This window comes from Heliconius melpomene, chromosome 3, assembly GCF_056956725.1.
Source record: "Heliconius melpomene rosina isolate 202511_hmr_F chromosome 3, ASM5695672v1, whole genome shotgun sequence".
Lineage (NCBI taxonomy): Eukaryota > Metazoa > Arthropoda > Insecta > Lepidoptera > Nymphalidae > Heliconius > Heliconius melpomene.
This window is the reverse complement of record NC_140391.1, coordinates 10388349-10410445: the sequence shown is the minus strand read 5'-3', so window position 1 is coordinate 10410445 and position 22097 is coordinate 10388349. Positions and strand designations below refer to the sequence as shown.

The window sequence follows — 22097 nt, the reverse complement described above, 5'->3', positions numbered from 1 at the left end:
ATCAAAATATTATTTATTTAATTAGGTCATTACAAGCACTTTTGGATCATCATGTCACATACAAATGTTAGTAGTGTTAGTCCCACAGGAAGCTACTACCGGCTTGGTAAGTAGTTCTGGTGCGGTAAATTAAACCTCTTAACCTCTTCTAATAATAATTAAAATTCAGCATACAGCACAGGCAAAAAGGACAGTGTCAAGACAGTATAATAGTTATTTCACGCTTTATCTTGTATACAGCAGGGTATTTAAAGGAAATGTATAGTGTTAAGACACTCCGTTCCCTACGCACAATCATATTATTACCAACTAAATTGATTTTAAGAAATTAAATTTTAATCTTTTAATATCATTCTATCGCTCAAAGTAAGACAAAAACTAATTATTAACTATTTTTCCCTTCAATAGAAAGTCCGCTTCATATTATTAGTGAAGGCAAAAAACATTCAATCACTGACTCACATCAAATCAATTGACACTCATGGCTTATCAGACAAAACGTCTGTTTAAGATATCTCGAATGTACATTTATATCTAGATCTTTGTTATCTAGATTATATTCAGAATAGTATAGATAAAAAATATTTTTAATTGTATTTTGATATTTAATTTAAAAAAATAAAAAAAGCTTTAAGTGCGATGAAAATTAAAATTATAAAAATGAGGACCGATCACACAACCGCCATGTTTACAGTTAGTCCAACATAAAAAATGTCTTAAATATATATATTTTATCAGATATCACATAACACTTACCACACACGCTCCTGTGCTACCATCAGTACTACCAGCACATAAGTGTCCATCATTCAAAGGTAAACTTAAAGTATATCTGTCTCTACATAATTGCAAAGGTAACACCGGAACTTCCGCTTCTAACAAGACATCCGTTAAGGTCCCGTTAGTCTGATCACGACCCCAACCTGTTGCATAGCACTCATCTTTAAAATCAATCCCGTTATTATCATCAATGAACGGATCTATCTCTTCACCGTACATAAGTTTCTTATCACTTCTACTAATTGTGTCAAATTTTGATTTTGTCTTGATAAGTTTCACTACACTGTCTAAACTAGCACTGTCGTAAGCTACGTCTTTGGTTTTCTCGTTAAATTCTCTATTTTCTTCGTTTTTTCTCTCCGTAGGTTTATTTGAATCGTTTGAAATTCGAACGTTGTAGCGAGTATTTTGCTTTTTTGGCATTCCCGAAAATACATTTTTGGTTAAATTATTTAATTTTTCTAGATATTTGACAGCCGTATCTGGATTCGGTCTGGATGGACGTTGTTTTTTCTTAATTTCTGTATCAGATTTCACAAAATATGAAGCGCTTCTCTCAGTGTTATGATTGCTAATGGGAATTTCGTAGGAGGGAAGACAAATAGTGCGAATTCGACTTCCAGAACTGACGTCAGCTGCTCGTATCATTTTCATTAGGGCTGGAAAGTTTTAATAGTTAAAATTAATTGGATATCAACTTAGTTTATTAGACCTCAAAATACATATGTACACCTATGACCACCTCAAAATATATATGTATATATGTAAATGAATTAAATGTATAGGTAAGTTTTGTTATAATGTGTGTCACACAAAATGTGTCTGTAAACGCCACGGTTGTAAGTTCGATCCCTGCTCGAGGAAATTAAAAAAAATCTTCGCTCTGGTGTCGACGTAAAGCGCGGCGTTGAGTTCCGCCATATAACACGCAATGCAAGTGTGGAATAACACTTTTAATACATTATTAAAATTACCTATATCATGTTGATAATTATGAAACCGTTGATGCAAGACGATCCTCTCTATGGGTACGTAAGCCCCTCGTTGCTCAGCTCGGTCCCACTCCCCTAGGACTGCTGTCCAGAGAGCTGGCACTGGTAGGTTGAAGAGATCGCTGAAATTATATGTTATACTTTTATTTTAAGTTAATTTACTATTGCGTTCATTTTAATAGCGTTTATATTTATTCTTTTTTTGTTTTTATTATAATAAAATTTCTCGTACTAAGTTAAGATTTATTTTTGCTTCACGCTGTATGCCATATGTGCAGGAGTATTATTTATAATATCTCGCTCTGATTAAGAAGACAAAGCGTGGTGTCGAGTTCCATCACTCAACATTCAATGTCTCGAAAATATGGTGATGCATGTGGAACAGTGCCTTAACATTAGGTTCCCTTTACCTACATCAATACAGCGTGATGGTATAAAAAGATTAATTATTTTGTTTTGAAAATTTGTCAATTGTAATAATAAAACAATTACTTATGTATACAGTGCGCTGTAGTGAGCAACCACTGAGGGTGTATGAGGACTCCCCCACACCAGTGGCCGATCAAACCGTAGTTAGGATGTAGCAGTTGAAGGGAGACCTGAAATAATAACATGCAAATATTAAATTAACTTGAAGTATTATTATTTACACATTCTTATATTTTTTTTCAGCTTCATTCTGCAGCAATATAGGAAGAAGCCTAGTGTTAAGACACTCCGCCCCCTACTCTCCGCTGAATTCTGGATGGCGGAATTACGTGTTGAATAGCGGAACTTAATGCCGCGCTTTCCCTTTGACACCAGAGCGGGGAAATGAAAACATTAAATATTTCATTTATTCGGAATCGAGCCCACAATCTGTTGCATCGTTGCATTACAGTCGCACGGTTGTGCCCCTTCGGCACCTCTGAAAATAAATAATTTACTAAACAAAATAAATAATTTCATTCATTCAGGAGCTACGGTACCACAGACCGACAGACAGACAGGTAGACAGGTTAAACTTATAACACCACTCTCTTTGAGCACAAATATTATAATAATATGATATGTAAAGTCTTCCTGCATTGTGATGACGTTGACATACCATACGAACACTTCCTTTAACTAAATTGTACAAAAGAAAATAATCGTTTTCATTTTTATGTGTCAAACATAAATAATGAAATTTTACGTCATATTTGCGTTCTTCGTTTGTGTAACATATTTTTTTTAAATAATTGTTTTAAAAGCTATGTTAAATTTTTGTATACTCGTATGATGGAAGAACTTGATGCCGATTTTGGCCGGAGCAGATTGGGACATGGAAAATATTTTGTAATTTTAAACATTCCTTCTCGTACAATTACGTACAATAAATATCCAATCAAGTTGTGTCAACCTTATTATTGGCCCGGATTCCCATTCAGGACAATGAAACATTCGTTCGCTCTGATAATGAGATAAAACGCGGTGTTGAGTCCTGCCATTCAACACCCGATGCCTAGAGAATTGGACTATAAGTGGGGAACGGAAGTGTCTTAATGGAAACGCACTCTTTACACCATGTTCCCACGTTACCTTTGCCTACCCAGCTTTTAATTTTTTTTCTTTACCATTCAGGCTATAAAGATAGTTAAAAATAAAATAAATACCTGCCAAGGCCACGCCCCTCTTTTAGACTCCCTTCCTTTGATAATACGTAGTTGTCCCGCCGGCCGCTCTCGAGGCTGTCTTGTATGTCTTCTTAATGGCACTCCGCATTCTGAAAATAATATAGTGTCTGATAAAGAATAAATTAAGACCGTCGTAGCGCAGCAGTACGTGAAGAAAGAAGTTAACACTAGTTTCTCTCTGCCCACCCTGCTATATACAGGAATCAGTCAAATAATAAATTAAAAAATATTTTCTTCGTGCAAAGGCTACACCAATTTATTCAGATTCAATTCGTTAGATTTTATTACATTTATTACACCATAACCTCTAACAAGGTACCTACTTTTATCACTAGTCATGGCAAAGTGCTTGTATCTCCGATTCTGATAAGACATAGTTAAGAACCACTGCGATGAACAAGGCTTCCGATTAGAGAAAACCGCACTCAAATAAGTTCATTCATTCAAGAGTTACGGTGTCACAGACAGATACAGACAGGTCTTTTGCGTCGAGAGCTAAAAATATATGATCAACTCAACAATAATGATTCAATAGGCTATAATTAAATAATAAATATTGACAATTGAATAAAAGCTGTATTAAATTATAATTTCTCGATTTTATTATAATATACGATAGACAGACGACGTGAAGCGTGACGTCGCGTGTGACCGAGTTCCGCATAATAATGTACGTTGTTATATTGTAGATGAGGAAATATTGATTTAAATGCTTTTATTTTAAAAAGGAAGCCAGCGCGACAAGTTGTGGGTTCGATTCCCAGTCGAGGAAGTGAAATATTTATTTATGTTTATATTTCCATTTCTTCTCTCTTGTGTCGAGACAAATTCCGCAGGTAGGTACAGTTCGCATTACAGTCACACCCTTGTGCGTCTGCGCCTCTTCTCGACCTCTCTCTTTTTTTGTTAAATTTCTAAAATACTCAGTGCTATATTTAATTGAATTATAATAATGATTTTATTTATTTAATTGTCAATACATTTGATTTATTAATTGCACAAAGTTAATTACTTATAGGAAACATCCAACCACACGCAATTATTTAATAAAAATATTTATAATATAATATATGACAATTATTTACTTTTTCAGATTAAAGCTGTATCCCATATATAGCAGACTCCAGAGTAAGCAGAGTGAACGATCATGTTCCCTAACTAGAGTTTAAGACAGTTCCTCATGCATCTCCTCCTCATGCAGTTTTCGAGGCATTGCCTGTTAGGTAGCTGAACTCCACGCCGCGTTTGGTCTTGTTACCAGGGCGAGTTATAGAAAATAAAAAATTCCCTGAGTGGGAATCGAACTCATAACTGTCGCGCTTACAGTCAACTTTATGGCTACGCCACGACGAACTCTATATAATAAAAAACAGGCTGTAACACTTTTACAAAACAAGAAGTTACTTTAAAAGGTTTTGTTTTTTAAATAAAAAAAAATATGATGAAGAGAATGTGCACATATACATCTAAAGGAAGCCTTAAAAAATTATAAACAGATAATTTTATTATTATAATATTGGATTAAACTGTTCATTTCTGCAAATGTATGAAATAAGAAACAATTTATAGGTGATTAAAAGACTTTATAATAACTTCTCGAGGTCATAGCGTACTTTCCTGAATGTAAAAGCGATGGTTGTGGGCTCGATTCCCATTCAAGGGAATGAATTTATTACATTTTTTGTGCTGGTAACAAAAGTTGAGTTCCAAAAGAAAAAAAAATTGGCACAAAATGAAAACTTACTTACTTGTTTCTTACTTAGTTCCACGGGAAGTACCCTATAGATTTTGATTGAGCGAATCTCATACAAAATGCAAGAAAAACGATGCATAAACTAGTATCTTTTGCTAATTCTATGTATACATTTTAAAATATATCTTTTTATTAAACAAAGAGATTGATTTCCATTTTTATAATAAATTATCAGGAATATTAAAACTATTTATATAATAAAATGATTACAAGCCTAAGTGTTAGCGGGAAAGAGGAACTAGCTCAGTAAGCGATGTGCAGCTGTCGTCGAATAAGTTTCACTTTCTTTGTGAAATATTTACAATGCACGGTTATGCTACTGTCAGTGAGAACTTCAGACAGAATTATATTTTTTATATGAATTTATTTGGGAATTGATACTTTTTCTTTTAGCAAGAACTTTTTTTAGTTTAGTATTGATTAAATTGTAATATTTCATGGAAACTCTTATTTTATTTTTAACGTACATAATGTAATTAATAGAAATAAAATCCTTTGTCTGTACCTAAACACGACGGTTGTGAGGTTGATTTCCATTCAGGGAAATTAAATAGTTTACCTGAAACTGATTCGGAAGCCTCGGCGGGCGAGTCCGACTCGCACTTGACCGATTTTTGATCGTCGCAACAACGCTATGCACATATTTCAAGTGTAATCTAAAGAATTATAAGCATTTTCCATATTTTAAGTATGCAATGTTCACGCGTAATTGAGTAATTGTCCAACATGAATAATGTAACACTTGCGTCAGCGCCGGTTGACGACAAACCGCTACTGTTGTAATGTCGATATGTGTGATAATGTGCTTTACTTTAGACCAGACCACCTTTATAATATGTGGTTTTGTTCTATCTTTATGTACTGTTGCACTCAATTTTAGAGACATTATATGTTGAGTGGTGGAATTCAACGCCGCGCTGCCAGAGAGGGAATGAAAATAATTTCAATATCATCCTACCAAGTCCTAGCGAATGTCAATAATATTGTCAAGTGGCCTATTTTTCAACGAATTAAGTCTTACGAAGCAGCCTTGAAATCTTTCAAAAGTCCCACTAATCCTCCTGTTTTGAAAAAACAAATATTGATTTGATAATAATGGCTGTATTGATTATAAACCATTGAAATAATTTATTTCAATGGTGTTGTCGTTGAGTACCTTTGACACTGGGCTTCTTTTTAGTTTTTTCTTACTGTTGGGTTTTTTGATTCCTTTTTATAATGCTAATGTCCTGATCTAGATGGCCCATCATGGTGCAGTACAAAAACGTCTTTAAATCCAACTGCTGCAGGCTGCCTACGACGGTACTAAAGCTTATTTTATGAATAAACGTCGTGTTTACAATCAGTATACCACTACACCACGACTGCCTCGATAATGAATATACTTTTGTAGGAACAAATAGAGTGGTTAAGACACTACATTCCCATTAAGATACTTCCGTTCTCGACTTCCGTATAGGAAAATATTAAACATGTCAACGGATTTAATTTCTTCGAGTTGGAATCGAACCCACAAGCTGTCGCATTTACAATCACACTGTGTGCCGTGGACCCCCGACTGGCCCTAAATATACTTAAGTAATCGTAACATTTCTAAGCTGTCATAGACTAGTGCCGAGCACGTAACGGGACTTTTTGTGACAAGAAAGCTGGTTACGACACCGCCAGCGTAATTCACGTAAATAACTTTTACAAAAAATAACTTTTAACACAAAAAAATAATCAAATGACAACTTTACTTCTTATTGTCTAAGTTTCACTGAACTAATGGATAGAAAATTAATACTTATTTCAGTGTGGTATGATTTTTTAAGAAATGTAAATCGATTTATATTTGCACTGTTAAGTTTATTTATATCCCTACTTTTTTAGTTTATCGATAGCTAAAACAAAACAAGGGCAGTTCCACGCTTTTTCACGCTAAGCAAAGTGGGCCTAGGGAACCTAGTGTTAAGACATTTCATTGTCCACTTTTTATCCAATTTTAAAGACAAGTTACGATCCCAATTTCCCCTCATACATTACGAATTTTGAGCGAGTCTAACCTAACTTCCGAGACATTGCATGCTGAGGTGGCACCATTAAACGCCGCGCTTTACATTGTTACCATACTGAGCACAAGAAAAACCGATACCCTAAGTGAGAACGAAACCCAAGACCGTCGCGTTTACAATACCACTGCGCCGCGACGGCCTCAAAACATAATTCGTAATTTTGCGGTTTACAATTACACAATTTTATTATAGACCAAGTAAGAAAAAGTAGGAACTGTCATCATCCGGTACTGAATTATTTGGAACCTAACATTATATTTGACGTAACATTTGAAACAAAAGACGCATTAGATCAACGATAATTGGTATATTGGGGGCAATTTTATTGTTTTAGATTAACTTTCTATATAAAAAGGAAAAGGATCAATATGGTAGAAGTAGGTTGGTGAAGCAATGACGATGGCAGGTAAAAATTTATCAAGAGTTTTTTTTTCTTTATTGACAAATTCTAGAAATACGCTGAAAGTAGTCCCGAGAATATTTTTCTATCCTTAGTGCGGAATCCTTTATTATTACATAATTTTCCCCTCAAATGTGCAAGAGATCAAAAAGCCTAACTTCAAGCTGGCCAAGATTCGTCGACCGTACTGTAACAATACTAATAATATTAGTTCGTCCATCAGAAATAACACGCGTCTCTCAATAGACATTCCTCAGCAACAGACAGACGGACAGCCAATTAAGATGTAGCTGATAACAATTACAATATAAAATTGATGGACATATTGATAAATTACTATTTTATATAGTGGATTTATTATTATTGTAATTATTTTATTGTTTTATATTCGTAGATGCGTGTTTCGTTTTCGTGAACTTCCAGACTTATCTAGTTCTGGTAATCTTATCTTAGTGCTTTCCAAAGAACCTACGAACACTTTTAACACTATGAACCCTCTGATTACCCTGCTATTTGCGGGATACAGAGTGAAACTAAAAAAAAAAACAGAGGATAAAAGGACGACAAATGATAATTCGCGTCTCCATTACGTAAGACCAGTGAAAGCTTGCATTAGCTGATGACTCGACAAGTTATTCTAATGGTCTTCCTAGTATCTTTAGAGATCAGTATATTTTAAAAGGAAATGTAATCAAAGTAGATATAAACCTAATAGAATGAGGTAATTGTAAGTAAAGATCGTAAAAAAAATCAAAGAGCTTTGGTTTTATACCTGAGCGAAATGAAATTAATTCATTGTCCCGAATGAAAATCGAACCTGCAACTCCGTGTTAGCAATCAGACAGATGTAGGCCTTAACAGTTAAAGGCTTTTCTCTAATATAATGTACATAAACGATCAACAGATCTCAGACAGCCTTAACCTCCCACCATACCAGAGGACAAGAAACAGTCACCTCATTCTGTAAAAGTCAACACGCAAAGCCTCAAAATCGGCGGAGAGTGGAGAACGGAGTGTCTCAACACTAGGTTCCCTCTGCCTACTCTGCTGTGAGCAGAATTCATTGTGAAGCTGATCGATTACTCCGGTTAAAGAGTTACATTCAAGACCTTACTTCTAAGTATAGAGCTTAAAGCTATACTTTCATTTCTTATCTCAATCTCAGCAATTACTCGCCAGCTTCTGTTCGATACTATCTCGCCTTCGGTTAATTGCTTCCAACTATAGGAGACAACACAATTGAATGCCACGTGACATATTGAGATCTTATTTATTAATTTAATTTAATTTAATTGATATGGCTGTTTCATAACAAGAAAGGTGTTCAGTTTTTTAGTTTCACAAAAGGAGTACGAGTATAAACTATAAGCATTCCATTGTGGCTTCTAATTTTGTTTGTTTTTTTTGTTGATCTAGTGATCTAATAAATATAAATAAAATAGCATAAGTTTATCATTATTCCTCAAGGTGAGAACTCTTAATCATTAAGTTTGCCGTCAGACGCGGTTCCACACTGAATGTCAATTATTTTTCTCATAAGAAAGAAAATTATTTTTCTCATAGTATATAGAGGTAATACAATAACCGACCGTATAACGTAATATTGAATGAAAGTAAGAGTTATAAGGGTCGATGGTACAAAAGTTTTCCACAGCACTACGAGTTAACTCATAATTTGTTTCTAATGCGTTTTTAAAACGCTCTGACAGCCTCACAAATTGAATGCAAATGAAGAAATAATCTATGATAATTAGTTAGTTGCTCGTGAGAATATTGAGTATGTTAATTTGGTAAAAAAATATTATGCGTTGCGGGATTTGAACCCGCACCTCATGGAAACCGTCCAAGCGGTCTGGTCACTAAGCCATATGTAATCTCTGTAAGGGGGCGGTTTTTTGCATAAAGATATTAACTATTGAAAAAAGTATTATATTATTACTCAATTATGCATTATTTGATTTAATGATTTAAAAAACACTTAATACTGTATCTCGCATATAGCAATATAAGCAATATATAGGAAACATAAGAGAGGCGACATATAAAAATACAGCTAGATTTTCTCACCCTTGTAACAAGATAAAACGTAGCGCTAAATTCCGCCACTCAACACGCAACAACAATATAAAGTAAAAAAAAGCAATCCTAAATATAATAAGCTAAAGCTTAATAATAAGCTTAAAAGCTATTTCAAAATTCAACTAAACAAAACTCAATACATTAGTAATGACTTGAAGAAAAAAAGAAAAGAAAAAAATAATATAAAGAGATTTTCTTTATGTTCATTCATAGTAGCTTCATTTGTTGGTTGACGTAAGAAGCGTACCCGTGATTAACCCATAATGTTTAAACCACAAGATGACTTATGCAATATGGGGCGTGGGACAAACGATTAAATTTTTTTTTTTTACGCGTCTTCTGCATATTACTATACTATAGATATGAAATTTTCTTTTGTGTCAAAAATGTTTTTATGGAAAGAACAATAAAAGACCAGATAATTTTAGATTGCATATTTAATTTTACTTATTTATACATTTTACGAGGGAAGAAGAAATTTGTCGCTGCGTTTAGCATTTTTTTGTATTTTATAAAAGTTTATTTTATATTTTTGTTTATTTTTGTATTTTATAATTCTTCATTAATGTCGATGAAGAAGAAGAAGAAGAGAAGATGTCGATAGGGACGATGTCTTTATATACATAAATTACAAAACGTTTGATCTAAATTCTATCATTAGTTTTTACTTGAAAGGGAACAAACATCCAATTTTCTTAACAAGTTTTCACATTTATAATATTAAGTAGTAAGATATCAGGTAGTGAAGCCAAATGTGGCGCATGGACACAAGCTCGGGACTGTAAACGCGACAGGTTGTACTTTCGATTCCCACTCAAGAAAATTAAATATTAAACATTTTAATTTCTTTCGTTCTGGTGTCGACACAAAGAGCAGCGTTTAGTTCCACCACTCAACACTCAATGCCTCCAGAATTCGGCGGATAAAGTGGATAGCGGAGTGACTTATCACAAAAAAAATTGTAAGATACCAGAAAAAAAATATTAAAATCGCTACATCCCATTACTCAGGCCACTTCATAAAGCACAGTGAAATGCGTTAGCGTAAGCCTTTTCTATAGAGTTTACGTAACAACGAATTCAATACCCATTAAGCGTGCCATAGACATTGTTACAACAACTGTAGCACTACTCGCGTATTGTGTAATGCGGCACTCTCTAATTACCAAGTTGGTTAAGTTGTACGTGTTCCAATATGGCGGCGTTGAGTTCCGCCACTCAAAACGCAACATCTCCGACATATCCGCAGAAAGTGAAGCATGGAAGTGTATTAATGGGAACGTAATGTCTTAAAAATAGGTTCCCAGGTTTCTCTGCCTCACCTGCTATGTACGGGATATAGCGTGAAGCATTTTTTTGTTATTTTCGCTCTAGATGTAATTAAATCTACAAGATAGAGTAATGAAAATCATTATCTTTATTCAATCTATTCAACAAATATAATCAATTAAACAAAAGCCTATATATTATGCAACTTGTAGGTACTTCGATAGAATATTTATTTGTATGGTAATTTCAAGGGATTGTATAACAGTAACAGGCAATACTGTAGTATGTAGTAGTACCGGAAGTAAACATAGATCATCAATAGTGTCTGTATAGACTATCACGTTATATTGTAAGTTCCATTTCTAAAAGGTAAAAATATGTGTTTTATGAAAAATATTAGGTATATTTCATTCTGTGGAGGAATAAATGTGAAAAATATAGCAAAGCGTGATTATAAAAAGTAGTATGGTAGTAACATAGTCTACCGTCTTGGCGCAGTGGAACACCCTCTAGCTATATGACAACGTGACGGCTGTGAGTTTGATTCCCATTCGAGCTAGAGTTATTTTATTTTTTTTTGCCCTTAAAACAAAGCGTAATGACTCTACAACTGGACGGTGCCTGGCCCACGCCGTGTGGGGATAGGAGGGTTAACAAAGTAGGCGGAGGGAACTCTTCCTAATCCTCTTCCTTCTTGTTAATTGCAGAATACAACGTGAAGATAAAGAGATAACATAAATATATTAGTTATGGCACTTGTTTTACTAAACAAGTGAACTATAAAAAAAATCAGGAACCCAACTGCATAAAATAATTAATATATCTACTATACTTAAATAAATAATGTCCAGTAACATTTACATCATTAAGACAAATCCAATGACTTATAATTTATCAAAATCACTTCTAAATTCACTAATAAATTATATGACAAATAAGTTCATTGATTAATTAGTTATGAGGGAACAGACAGACATACATATGCGCTAACACATGATCCTCCGTTTGGGTTTCGCCGCATTCAAATGCCTCAGTCATATTTTTTTCCTAAACACGAACAAATACACTCTAAATACAATCTTTAAACAACTGTCACTCAATCACAATAATTTGTATTCAATGAACCAAAACCACAAAACGTCAAAAGAAACATAAATAATCTTAATTTGCCGGTTGATTTGAAATCATCGATGGATTCGAACTCGCGACCCTGGAGTGAAAGTCCTATTGAGTTACTGGTAATTGATAACAAGCTTCCGTTACTTCGATCTTGTAATCCGTATTGCTTCCGGAGAAGAGAGGCGTCGTGTAGTGTCGATATTATGTTAGATTATAGCATATTATTGGATTTAGAAACGATTTTGCACTTACGAGTATGTGAACTTGGGTATATCCGGTATATTATATGTTCATCTTTGCTTGTCTTCCTGAATTTCAACGGAAGAGAAAATTGCACATTGATGACATTTTATTTATTTTTTCCCATTCCACTTTCCTACACTCCCTTAACCTATCTACATGCCAAATTTTTACTTTCTAACGTACAGTCTAACCTGTTATATGCGAAATACAGCGTCAATGTATTTATTTTTATTTTAGTAGCGTAACACAATTAGTTTTTACTTATTATTAACACATCTTGCAGGGCCAGAAATTATTCTACACATTTGTCCCATTTTAAGAGATATTTAGTTAAAGGGTCGTACAAACGAAGGTAATATTTTTTTTATTTACCTAAGATTTCAAAAAATATATAAATTGTTATCTTAATTGTACATGTTTATATATACATATAAGCAGCCAGATAGCCAACGCATAGGTGAAACTACGCGATACAGAACGTTGAAATTTCGTTTTGTGAACACTAAAAGAGGATATTTGGTTATTCCTGCGGGAACTTGAAAAAAAAATATACTTTACGCAAACGAAGTTTCATTCGAGTATTAATAGAAAATAAAAGCACATCAGATGTAACCTTGAGAACTGCGTGTCGAAATGATTATTGTGATTGATTTCATAGTTGAAGCGAGAGTGCCGTTGCTGCCTTTCAGTTTAAAATGTATACTAGCTTTTTTTATTTAGTACCTAGTAAAGCATTTTGGGGAAGCAGTCAAGATGTATTTGATAATCCTTTTTACAATAAAACTCTGGAGGAAATTGGAGGTAACCTGGTCATAGGAAAAAAAGTATAGGTATCCCGTAGACGATATACTTATGGCCAATTCAAACAGTAAATTATAAATTTTTAAAAACAATAAGAAAAGAAATGTTAATTTTTTATATAAAAATAAGAAAAAAATAAGCATCTAGAGTCAAGATTTATAAAAACTAACTAACTAACTTTTGCTAACTTATAAAAACTCTCTCTGGTCTAAAATTATACAGCAATTTCCTAAAAAAAAACTATTTTTAGTTTCGCCCTATATCTTGCTTATAAGACGCTAAGAGGGACCTAGTGCAAAGACACTCCGATCCCCACGCACCACCCGATTTTTTTAATAGCTCCACCCGGTAACACAATACTCTCTGTAAATAATAAAAAATAAAGAATTGCGTAAAACAAAAGTGACAACACCGCATAAATATTCAACCATTATTTCCGCGATCACACGTATTGTTTAATAGTGCATACACAATCCACTACATGTCATGTAATTGGTGTCTTTGCGGTACAGCAGCAGCTACATGCACCTTAATGGTTGCGAGTTCGATTCTCATTTGAAGAAAAAATATATTTGTAGTATATTTATAAAGTATTTTTGGGAGATAAGCCGTGGCGTAGGGGCCCAAAATGTGAATGTCAACGCGACGGGTTCTGGGACATTAACGAACTGTGGGCATGACATATCTGGATGCGAATTGACAAATTTAAGTTGACTCCGTGTCCCACTGTCATTGCGCATTGAGTGACAGAACTCAACGCAGCGGATCAGATGAGGAAATAAAATATACAAATGAACCGAATTAACATGATAAAAGTACACAAAATAGTTATTCTTTTTCCATTATTTACTTCTTTTAAAAGTTAGAAAGTTCGTACGCCGTATAGGCATAATGGAGACGTTAAAAAGATCGAACATTTTATAAATCAGTGTAATTGGGTATTCAACAGTTAGTTATAGAGCATTGTTGCAGCGACTTGTAATTGTATTTTTTTTATTATGTCAACATGGCATGTGTCATTAGGGTCATAATCAGAAAAAGTGACCATTTTGTGTCTTTTCTTGTCCCGCTACTTTGAATGCGTTTTAAAAATACAATTTTAAAGATAGCTTAAATATTTTGCCATTTAAGATAAATTTACTTATTAACTTAAAGATTTTTGTAATATTTTAAGTGTATTATGGCTAATAATAGTATTTTTTGTTAGTTGAAAAAAACTTTTCAAAATGCTTCCATACAATTTTTCGTGTCCCATTCACCACTTTACTTTTTAAAACTTGATTTGTTACGAATGTTTATGGTTTTATTTGATTTCAGATATGTTTATATTACTTTACTTTATGCATAATATTGAATAGAACTACTTTTATTGATACATTATTTAACAAATAATATATATTAATTAAGTAAATTTGTCCCAAAATATTGTCTTTTTGTTACTCAGGGCTAGTAACGTACAATTAAATTATGAACGCAATTATTTTGAATGTTATTTAATATTATTTTTTATTGTGGCAACATTATTGTAAAAGTTAATGCTATCGTAGCTACAACCAGTAGTGTTCTCGCAGCAGTCGAGAGGTTCAAACGTTTTTGAGTGAATGAGTGAAATTACATCTCAGGGTTATAAACGGCTTTTATTTTGGTAAGTATTCTATAATTTCGTTTTCTTGTTTATGTTATTTGCTTCTTTTTACAAAATCTCAAAAAAGAACTTCAATGCTTGCACATGCAACACGTGGCTTATGAGCAAATATTTAAAAAGGTTAGAATTTCTCAGACTTCATTTTCAATTTCGTTATATTTCGTTACGTAACGAAACTGAGAAAATATGAAGCCTAGTTCACAATTACGCTACCAATGTTTTATTATATATATATATATAATATAAATTGTACCGAACCGGTGCTTGTATATGGAAGATATGTATATAAGAAAAAAAATTGCTTGCATATGAAAACAAAAATTAGTGGCTTTTCATAACGTAAACTAACCAAAAGTTTTTAAAGTTTTTTGCCTGTTTGCTTGTTTGTCTATGTGTTTGTGCACGCTAATCTCAGAAACGGCTTAACCAATTTAGATAAAAGCATTATTTTATTCTTCCTGAAATTAGTTGTGATTTTGTGATTACTATTTTCTTCTATGGAAATAGTAAATTAATAAATATGTAGTTAAAGCGGGTGAAGCTTTTATTTAAAAACAAATACCTTCTGTACTAGCGTTGTTAAAGATCTAAACAATAAACATGAAATGTTATTAAATGCCTAATATAATTGATAAATATTATTTTATTTTTAGTAAGCGTCATGGCTCCTATGTCAAATGCTGAAAGACAAAAAAAATATAGAGAACGTCTTAAACAGACCAATCCTATTAAATATGAAGATATGCGGAATAAACACTTACAAAGAATTAAACTTAAAAAAATAAAAATTAATGAACAAAACCAACTTCAACAAGAAAAAACAAGAGCAAAATGGAGAGAATATTCTGATCGATATTATAAAAAAAAGAAGAATAATAAAATTTTAAATGAATCTAGAACTACAAATACTTCAATGGTTTCAAAGGAATGTGTAAAAAGTTGGAAACTTAAAATAATTAATTTTCAAAATAAGCTCCGACAGTGCGAAGATAAATTAAAAAAAACATTAACAAAACAGGAAACAATGAGAAAGCAAATTTATCGCCTAAAACAAATAATTTTCAATGAGAGAAATAAATCAAGACATGTAACAATTGACAGAGACCAATCGATACCTTCTGAATTTAATATTCTTTCGGAGTCTATTAGTTCGATATATAAGCAGTCTTCACCGACAGAAAAAACAGTGATTAAAAAAATTGTAAATAGTCCTATAACTAAGAAGTATCGTATGGTCACAAAATTGGGGCATACTATTGGTATAAAAAGCAGAATTCGTATAAAAAAAAAATTTTCTACACAAAGGAAATCCCTTATTCAACAGATACATAATTTTTATTTGAGAGATGATATTAGCCGAGCTACAGCTGGCAAGAAAGAATGCAAAACTAAAGAAAAAACTAAAATGCAAATACGATTCTTGACAGACACTATATTGAATCTATATAGGACTTATAAAAAAGAAGGAGGCAAAGCGTCGTATTCTACCCTGGTCAGATACCGTCCATTTTACGTCCTGAGTCCAAAGTTACATAATAGAGAAACGTGTGCTTGTATACGACACGCTAACATAGGTTTTAAAATAACGAAACTTTACAAGCTCGGAATCCTAAAAACAAATAAAATTGAAGATATTTTGAAAGATATTGCTTGTAATCTAAGTTGCAAAGAGTGCATGTATGGAAATTGCCATGTGTGTGCCATGAAAAAAGTTGAAATTAAAAAAAATCCTGATGACAAAACCGTCTGTTGGCTGCAGTGGTGTATGAAAACTGTGCCTTACAAAAAAATTAATGAAGAAGGTGAAGAGGTGGAGACTTTTTCTAAAAGATTTTCAAAAGAAGTAATCTCTGATCAGTTTGGTTCCTTATTACAAAAATTTCAACAAGAGGTTACATTATTTAAGAAGCATTATTTCAATATGATGCACCAGCACAAATTATTTCGAGAGTGTGTTGACAATATTAAAAAGAATGAAATTGTAATTGTTGTTGATTTTTCTGAAAACTATCAATGTAAGTATAATTTAGAGATACAGAGTATGCACTATGCCTCCTCACGGACACAAATAACATTGCACACTGGTGTAGCATATGTAAAAAATGAAGATGCCGCTGGATTTTGTTCTATTTCCCCTAATAACGAGCATACCCCGCACTCTATTTGGGCTCATCTGTTACCTGTTTTGAATTCAATTAAGTATCAACACCCTGAGATAGATACCTTACATGTGCATTCTGACGGCCCAACCACACAATACCGGCAAAAGAAGAATTTTGCCCTCTTTGATGTGATTACTAAACAGTTGGGATATAAATATGCTACATGGTCCTATTTCGAAGCAGCTCATGGAAAAAATGCAGCAGACGGTATAGGTGGAGTTTTAAAACGTACATTAGATCGACATGTTGCTTATGGAAAAGATATTTCTAATGCTGTGGAAGCTTTTATGCTATTAAAAGAAGAAACCAATATAAGTCTTTATTATGTATCAGATAAAGATATTAAAGTTATAAAGGAAACTTATGCTGTATTCGATTTATACCCTTTAATTGGAACCATGTCTTTACATCAAATCATCACTATCAATAAGCCTGGTGTAATAAAATATAGACATGTAAGTTGTTTTTGTGGTGATGAGCGGGGAAACTGTTCTTGTTTTAACATAAAACTCCACACCCTCTACAAAGAGGTAACACCAAACATAACTACGAGTACACCAAGGATATCTAAAACAGTAAAAGATACTGATAGAAAAAAAAATACAAAAGAGGAAGGAAACCAAGCTCATAATATTTCAAAAAGGCCAAAATATAGTGAGAGGAAAAGCAATAAGAAATATAAGCAAGGGTCACCAGGAAAAGAGAATAAATCACCACACAAAAGGAATACAGAAAGTGACAATAGTCTCTATGTAAATGAAAAAAATAACTCCGTATCATCTGATATTAAGAAAACTCAAAAAGTTACTATTTTATCGGATATTAAATTACATCCAGACAATCAACGATATTATGATTTTAGTTCACCAGGACCTTCTTCATTTCATATTATTGATCCTACTCATGATATATGTTTATTTAACAACAATAGTAATTCCAGTGATAATGACTCAAATCTTGATATATTTTAAAGTGGATTTAATTTTATCATTAACTTTGTGATCTCTAACTAGAAATATAAGTTTATTATGTTACGAACTAGCATTATTATATTGTTAATATTGACAGTTTGTTATGTTTTCTTCTTACATTTATAATCTGTTAATTCAACGATTGAATCTTTAAAATTTTAATTTGTGTCTCATTAAATAATAAAAAAAAATAGTTTTATTCGTATATCCTTACTTTGTTGTGCATAATGCCTTATGACATCAGTTTCGTAACAAACATTATCAGTATTGTTACATATCAGTTACGTTACGAATTCGAAAATGTCCACTTTTCTGATTATGACCCATTAACTTTTTGCTGATGCAGAGCAAGAAGTAAATTTTCCTACTACTACATTGATAGTAGAGATTCTGTTACTTTTTATTTTACTTGGATTGTTATATCTTGTAGTTATCTTTTTTTAGCTTCACGCTGTATCCCGCACATAGCAGAAGCAACTTAGAAATTTAGTGTTTAGACACTTCGTCCCAATTAAAACACTTCCGTTTCCCACTTTCCGCCGTATTCCGGAATGTTGTTGAGAGGTGGAGGCTTCCCTCTTTGCCTCGTCACCTACTTCAATTCGAAGTGGTCGGCGACGATCGTGGGTTCAATATCGTATAAGCTATTTTCATTTTTTCGCTCTAGTTAAAATTAAGACAAGGGCTGGCGTTGAATGACACGCATCTCTCATTAATTATGTGAAAAGTGAGAAATAGAATCACTAGGTCCCCTCTGTCTATCCTGCTATATGCGGGATACAGCGGGAAGCAAAAAAAATAATTTTAATACACTTGAGCACGTGTCCGCCATCGCCCAAGTACGTGAAAGTGAATCTAATTCAACAATCACAATGTTAGAAACTCGATAAAAATATCAAAACCGATACAGACACACGGACGGTAGTCGAGGTAGCGTCGTTCGAGGGAATTGGAGGCTTGAAATTAATTATTTTAATACTGGTAGGCAATGTTATCGCAATGTCTTAAAAATAGGGAACGGAGTGTCTTGACACTAGTTTCTATGGGATAGAGCCTGAAGCTGTTTTTTTCTTTTTTTTTAAGTACTAGTCTTTTTAAATTAATTGGAATTTAACATAAATAAATGTACTTAACAGACAAACCTAAATTTAGAGCTTAGCAAAAATATACGAGAATAATATAAGAAATTCTGTTAACTAGTTGTTATACAATATCTATAAATAGCACTTAAACGATGATTTTTTTATAATCTCTACGTCTTTTGTAATATTATAAATCTGAAGAGATTTTTGGCTTTAAACATGTTAATCTCATGAACTACTATTTTTATTATTTTTTTTTGTACATAAGACCATTTATCGAAGAAGTCTATATATACCTACTCTATATTAAAACACGTACCCACTACACTAATTGTATTTGTCACTCACTATATTTAAATATCAAGCTGAATAAATACTTACGACATACAACTAATAAGAATATTTACTTGTCCTCAATTAAAAACAGGCTCATCAAATATACAGCATTTGTAAAAATTAATTTGTAAACTAATAAGTTTAAAATTTGTAAAAAAAATCTATAGATTTTAAAGATATTATTTATTTTTACAAATGTATAGAATAAAAAAAATGTTAAAAATCGTATGTGGTTCATATATTAATACCTATAGAGGCCGTCGTAGTGCAGTGGATCAGCATTTATTTTAATGGAGAGGACCAGAGTGTTGAGTGAGAATGGAGACCAGAGTGGAGACCAGAGTCTTAAATCTATCTGTTTATCTTTTGCGGCATACATGAGTTACGAACAGCGTAAGTAAGCTAAAAAATATCTGAAAAATAGTATATTTTGATAAAAGAACAAAGTGAAACGGATCCAAGTATGAAATCCATTATACAGATGTAGATATGACATTGACTGTTACTCGCACGGTCGCATCGTATTTATTGAGAGATTTCCGGATATGTATAATAAGATATTTTTTAATTACCTATCTCTAATATATTAGTAGTAAGAAAATGTCCTAAGTCACTCCATCCTCAACATCGTGCTTTGTCTTGTTACTAGAGCGAAGAAATTAAAAAGGTCCATCCCGGGAATAGAACTGGGAATAGAACTTACAATCGTCGCGTTCGCTGTTTAACGCTGCGCCGCTGTGCTGTGACGTCGTTAAGCTTAATTTAAATAAAGAAGTTTGAAACAAACATATCTTACTATATTTAAATCTATGAGAGAGCTGTTAGGTCTATAAAGCCTTCTACAGTGAGAGTTTTGGAAGTCAACCAAATATTGTATGGCTTGAATCCAAGCCAATCCATCTATAATACTCGTTATTTATTCGAATGTAATTCGTAATGTTGCAGTGTGAATTTCGTGAATTCGATTCCTGCTCGGGGTATTAATGTTCATCACCCCAGTCTAGTAATTGAGTGAAATGGCAAATTTTATAAATCCTCGTAACTCTAAGATCGATCTTGAGATACTGTTTGATTCATAGATGAAAATGATTCATCTATGAATGAAAACGGCATCTTAAGATCGGTCACAAATATGGACCTAAGTTACTCCTACTTCGATATAAATTGTTCGTAGCTAAAAAAATAACACTAATATTAATATATCCTTAGTTTCCCACTCATTTAAGATACAATGTATTGAGTATAGTGCTTTCCAGATTGGGAAAATAAAAGGTTTTTCTTAAATATATTTATCTCCCCGAACAGAGATCGAACATGTGACCGAAACCTATCGACATGGCACAGCACTCGCGCTAATATGCCATTACAGTGTCTTATGCTATTAATGTGCACTAAATAAGTTACTTAGCTTGTTTTCACGTTGCACGTTGTAGAAATGAATACTTGCCTAATGGAACTTATGTATATCATTATATTAGATTTTATATTACCAACGTTCATCACTCATCGTTTGTCATATTATACATATTATATATACTGGAATAATTAATGTTTTTTGTAATTATAAGAAATTATTATATAATAATTATATGGATTATTTTTAATACAGTATATTTTGTAGTCGAAATCTTTTTTGAATGTATAGTTTTTTGTTTTTATTTTCTTTTCCCTGGTAAGACATTAGATTTAGTCAGTCAAAACTGTTTACAGGCTAAACTTATACAGCAGAGTGGCCTTTATGTAGGATCTCACTCGGCCTACCCCGCAAAATTCGAAAATATCTTATAACTTACAGACATACTACAAATTTAAAAGAATAAATATAAACAGTTTCTATTTATGTTTTTTTTTCAGCTTCACGCTGTATTCCGCACATAGCAGGGTAGGCAAATTGAACTTGGGATCGTAGTGCTAAGACACTCCGTTCCCATTAAGGCACTTTCAGTCCCTAATTTTCGCCAAATTCTGGAGGCATTGCGTGTTGCGTATTTATATGTAAAGCTTATATTGATATTATTTCCATCTAAAGCTTTTACATAAAATGAATCTAGTTACTGGAAAGTAATATCCCTCACAAGTACAATCCGATAACAACTGTAATTTTAAATAAAATCATCGCTAGAGGTGCCATTTCTAAAATAATACAATTTCTCCTATTTACTTACAAAGGCATTCTTGTTTGTTTCTATAGAGCCATGACAGTCAATGTATAACTTATGTTAGAAAAAGTAGTTCTATAATTTATTATTTTTTTTAAATACGAGTATATAGAATACGTTAATATTAGATCGATAGGATCTACTACCGGCTAAAAGACATTGCGGAACTGCCTGGATTAAACACGGTATTAGCTTCCGCCATATAACATGCAATATTTTAATTGAGGCGGAAAATGGAAAATAGAGTGTCTCTTCTCATTATTTATTAGGTTTATCTACATGGAAGGAATTTATATAGAAATACAAAAATAATATTAATAAAAAAAAAATTACCTCTCGGACTGTAAGCTTCGCAGGCAAAAACACCAAAAATCAAAATAACACAGGCAACACTATTGAAAACACATAAATTACTCATTTTGGGACCACAAAAACACATTACACAAAAAATTCACGAATATTATCAGGCTATATACAATATTTCACTACAGTTTAATTATTTTTTTTCGGTAAAAGTATTTGAATGCATGACATTTGACGTTTATTTATTTTAATTTTTTTTCGGTTTGCGCGCGAAAACTGTCCGTATCGGCCGCGG

At 32.8% G+C, this 22097-nt stretch overlaps 2 protein-coding genes across 2 annotated transcripts in view; one reads left to right on the top strand and one right to left on the bottom strand.

Annotated features, from left to right (window-relative positions):
- Positions 1–22097, bottom strand: part of LOC146540178 (chymotrypsin-like elastase family member 2A) — a 25850-nt gene extending 3753 nt beyond the window's left edge. Inside the window, exons 1-5 of the mRNA XM_085207985.1 lie at positions 21833–22097; positions 3407–3516; positions 2265–2371; positions 1755–1894; positions 757–1439 (exon numbers count right to left, since the gene is read on the bottom strand). Coding sequence (XP_085064111.1) covers positions 757–1439; positions 1755–1894; positions 2265–2371; positions 3407–3516; positions 21833–21938 — 1146 coding nt within the window. The 5' untranslated portion in view covers positions 21939–22097. The remainder of the gene's footprint in view (positions 1–756; positions 1440–1754; positions 1895–2264; positions 2372–3406; positions 3517–21832) is intronic.
- LOC146540179 (uncharacterized) lies at positions 14564–18016 on the top strand. The gene is made up of 2 exons (XM_085207808.1): positions 14564–14789; positions 15443–18016. The coding sequence occupies exon 2, from the start codon at positions 15451–15453 to the stop codon at positions 17920–17922; it is 2472 nt and encodes an 823-aa protein (XP_085063934.1). The 5' UTR covers positions 14564–14789; positions 15443–15450; the 3' UTR covers positions 17923–18016.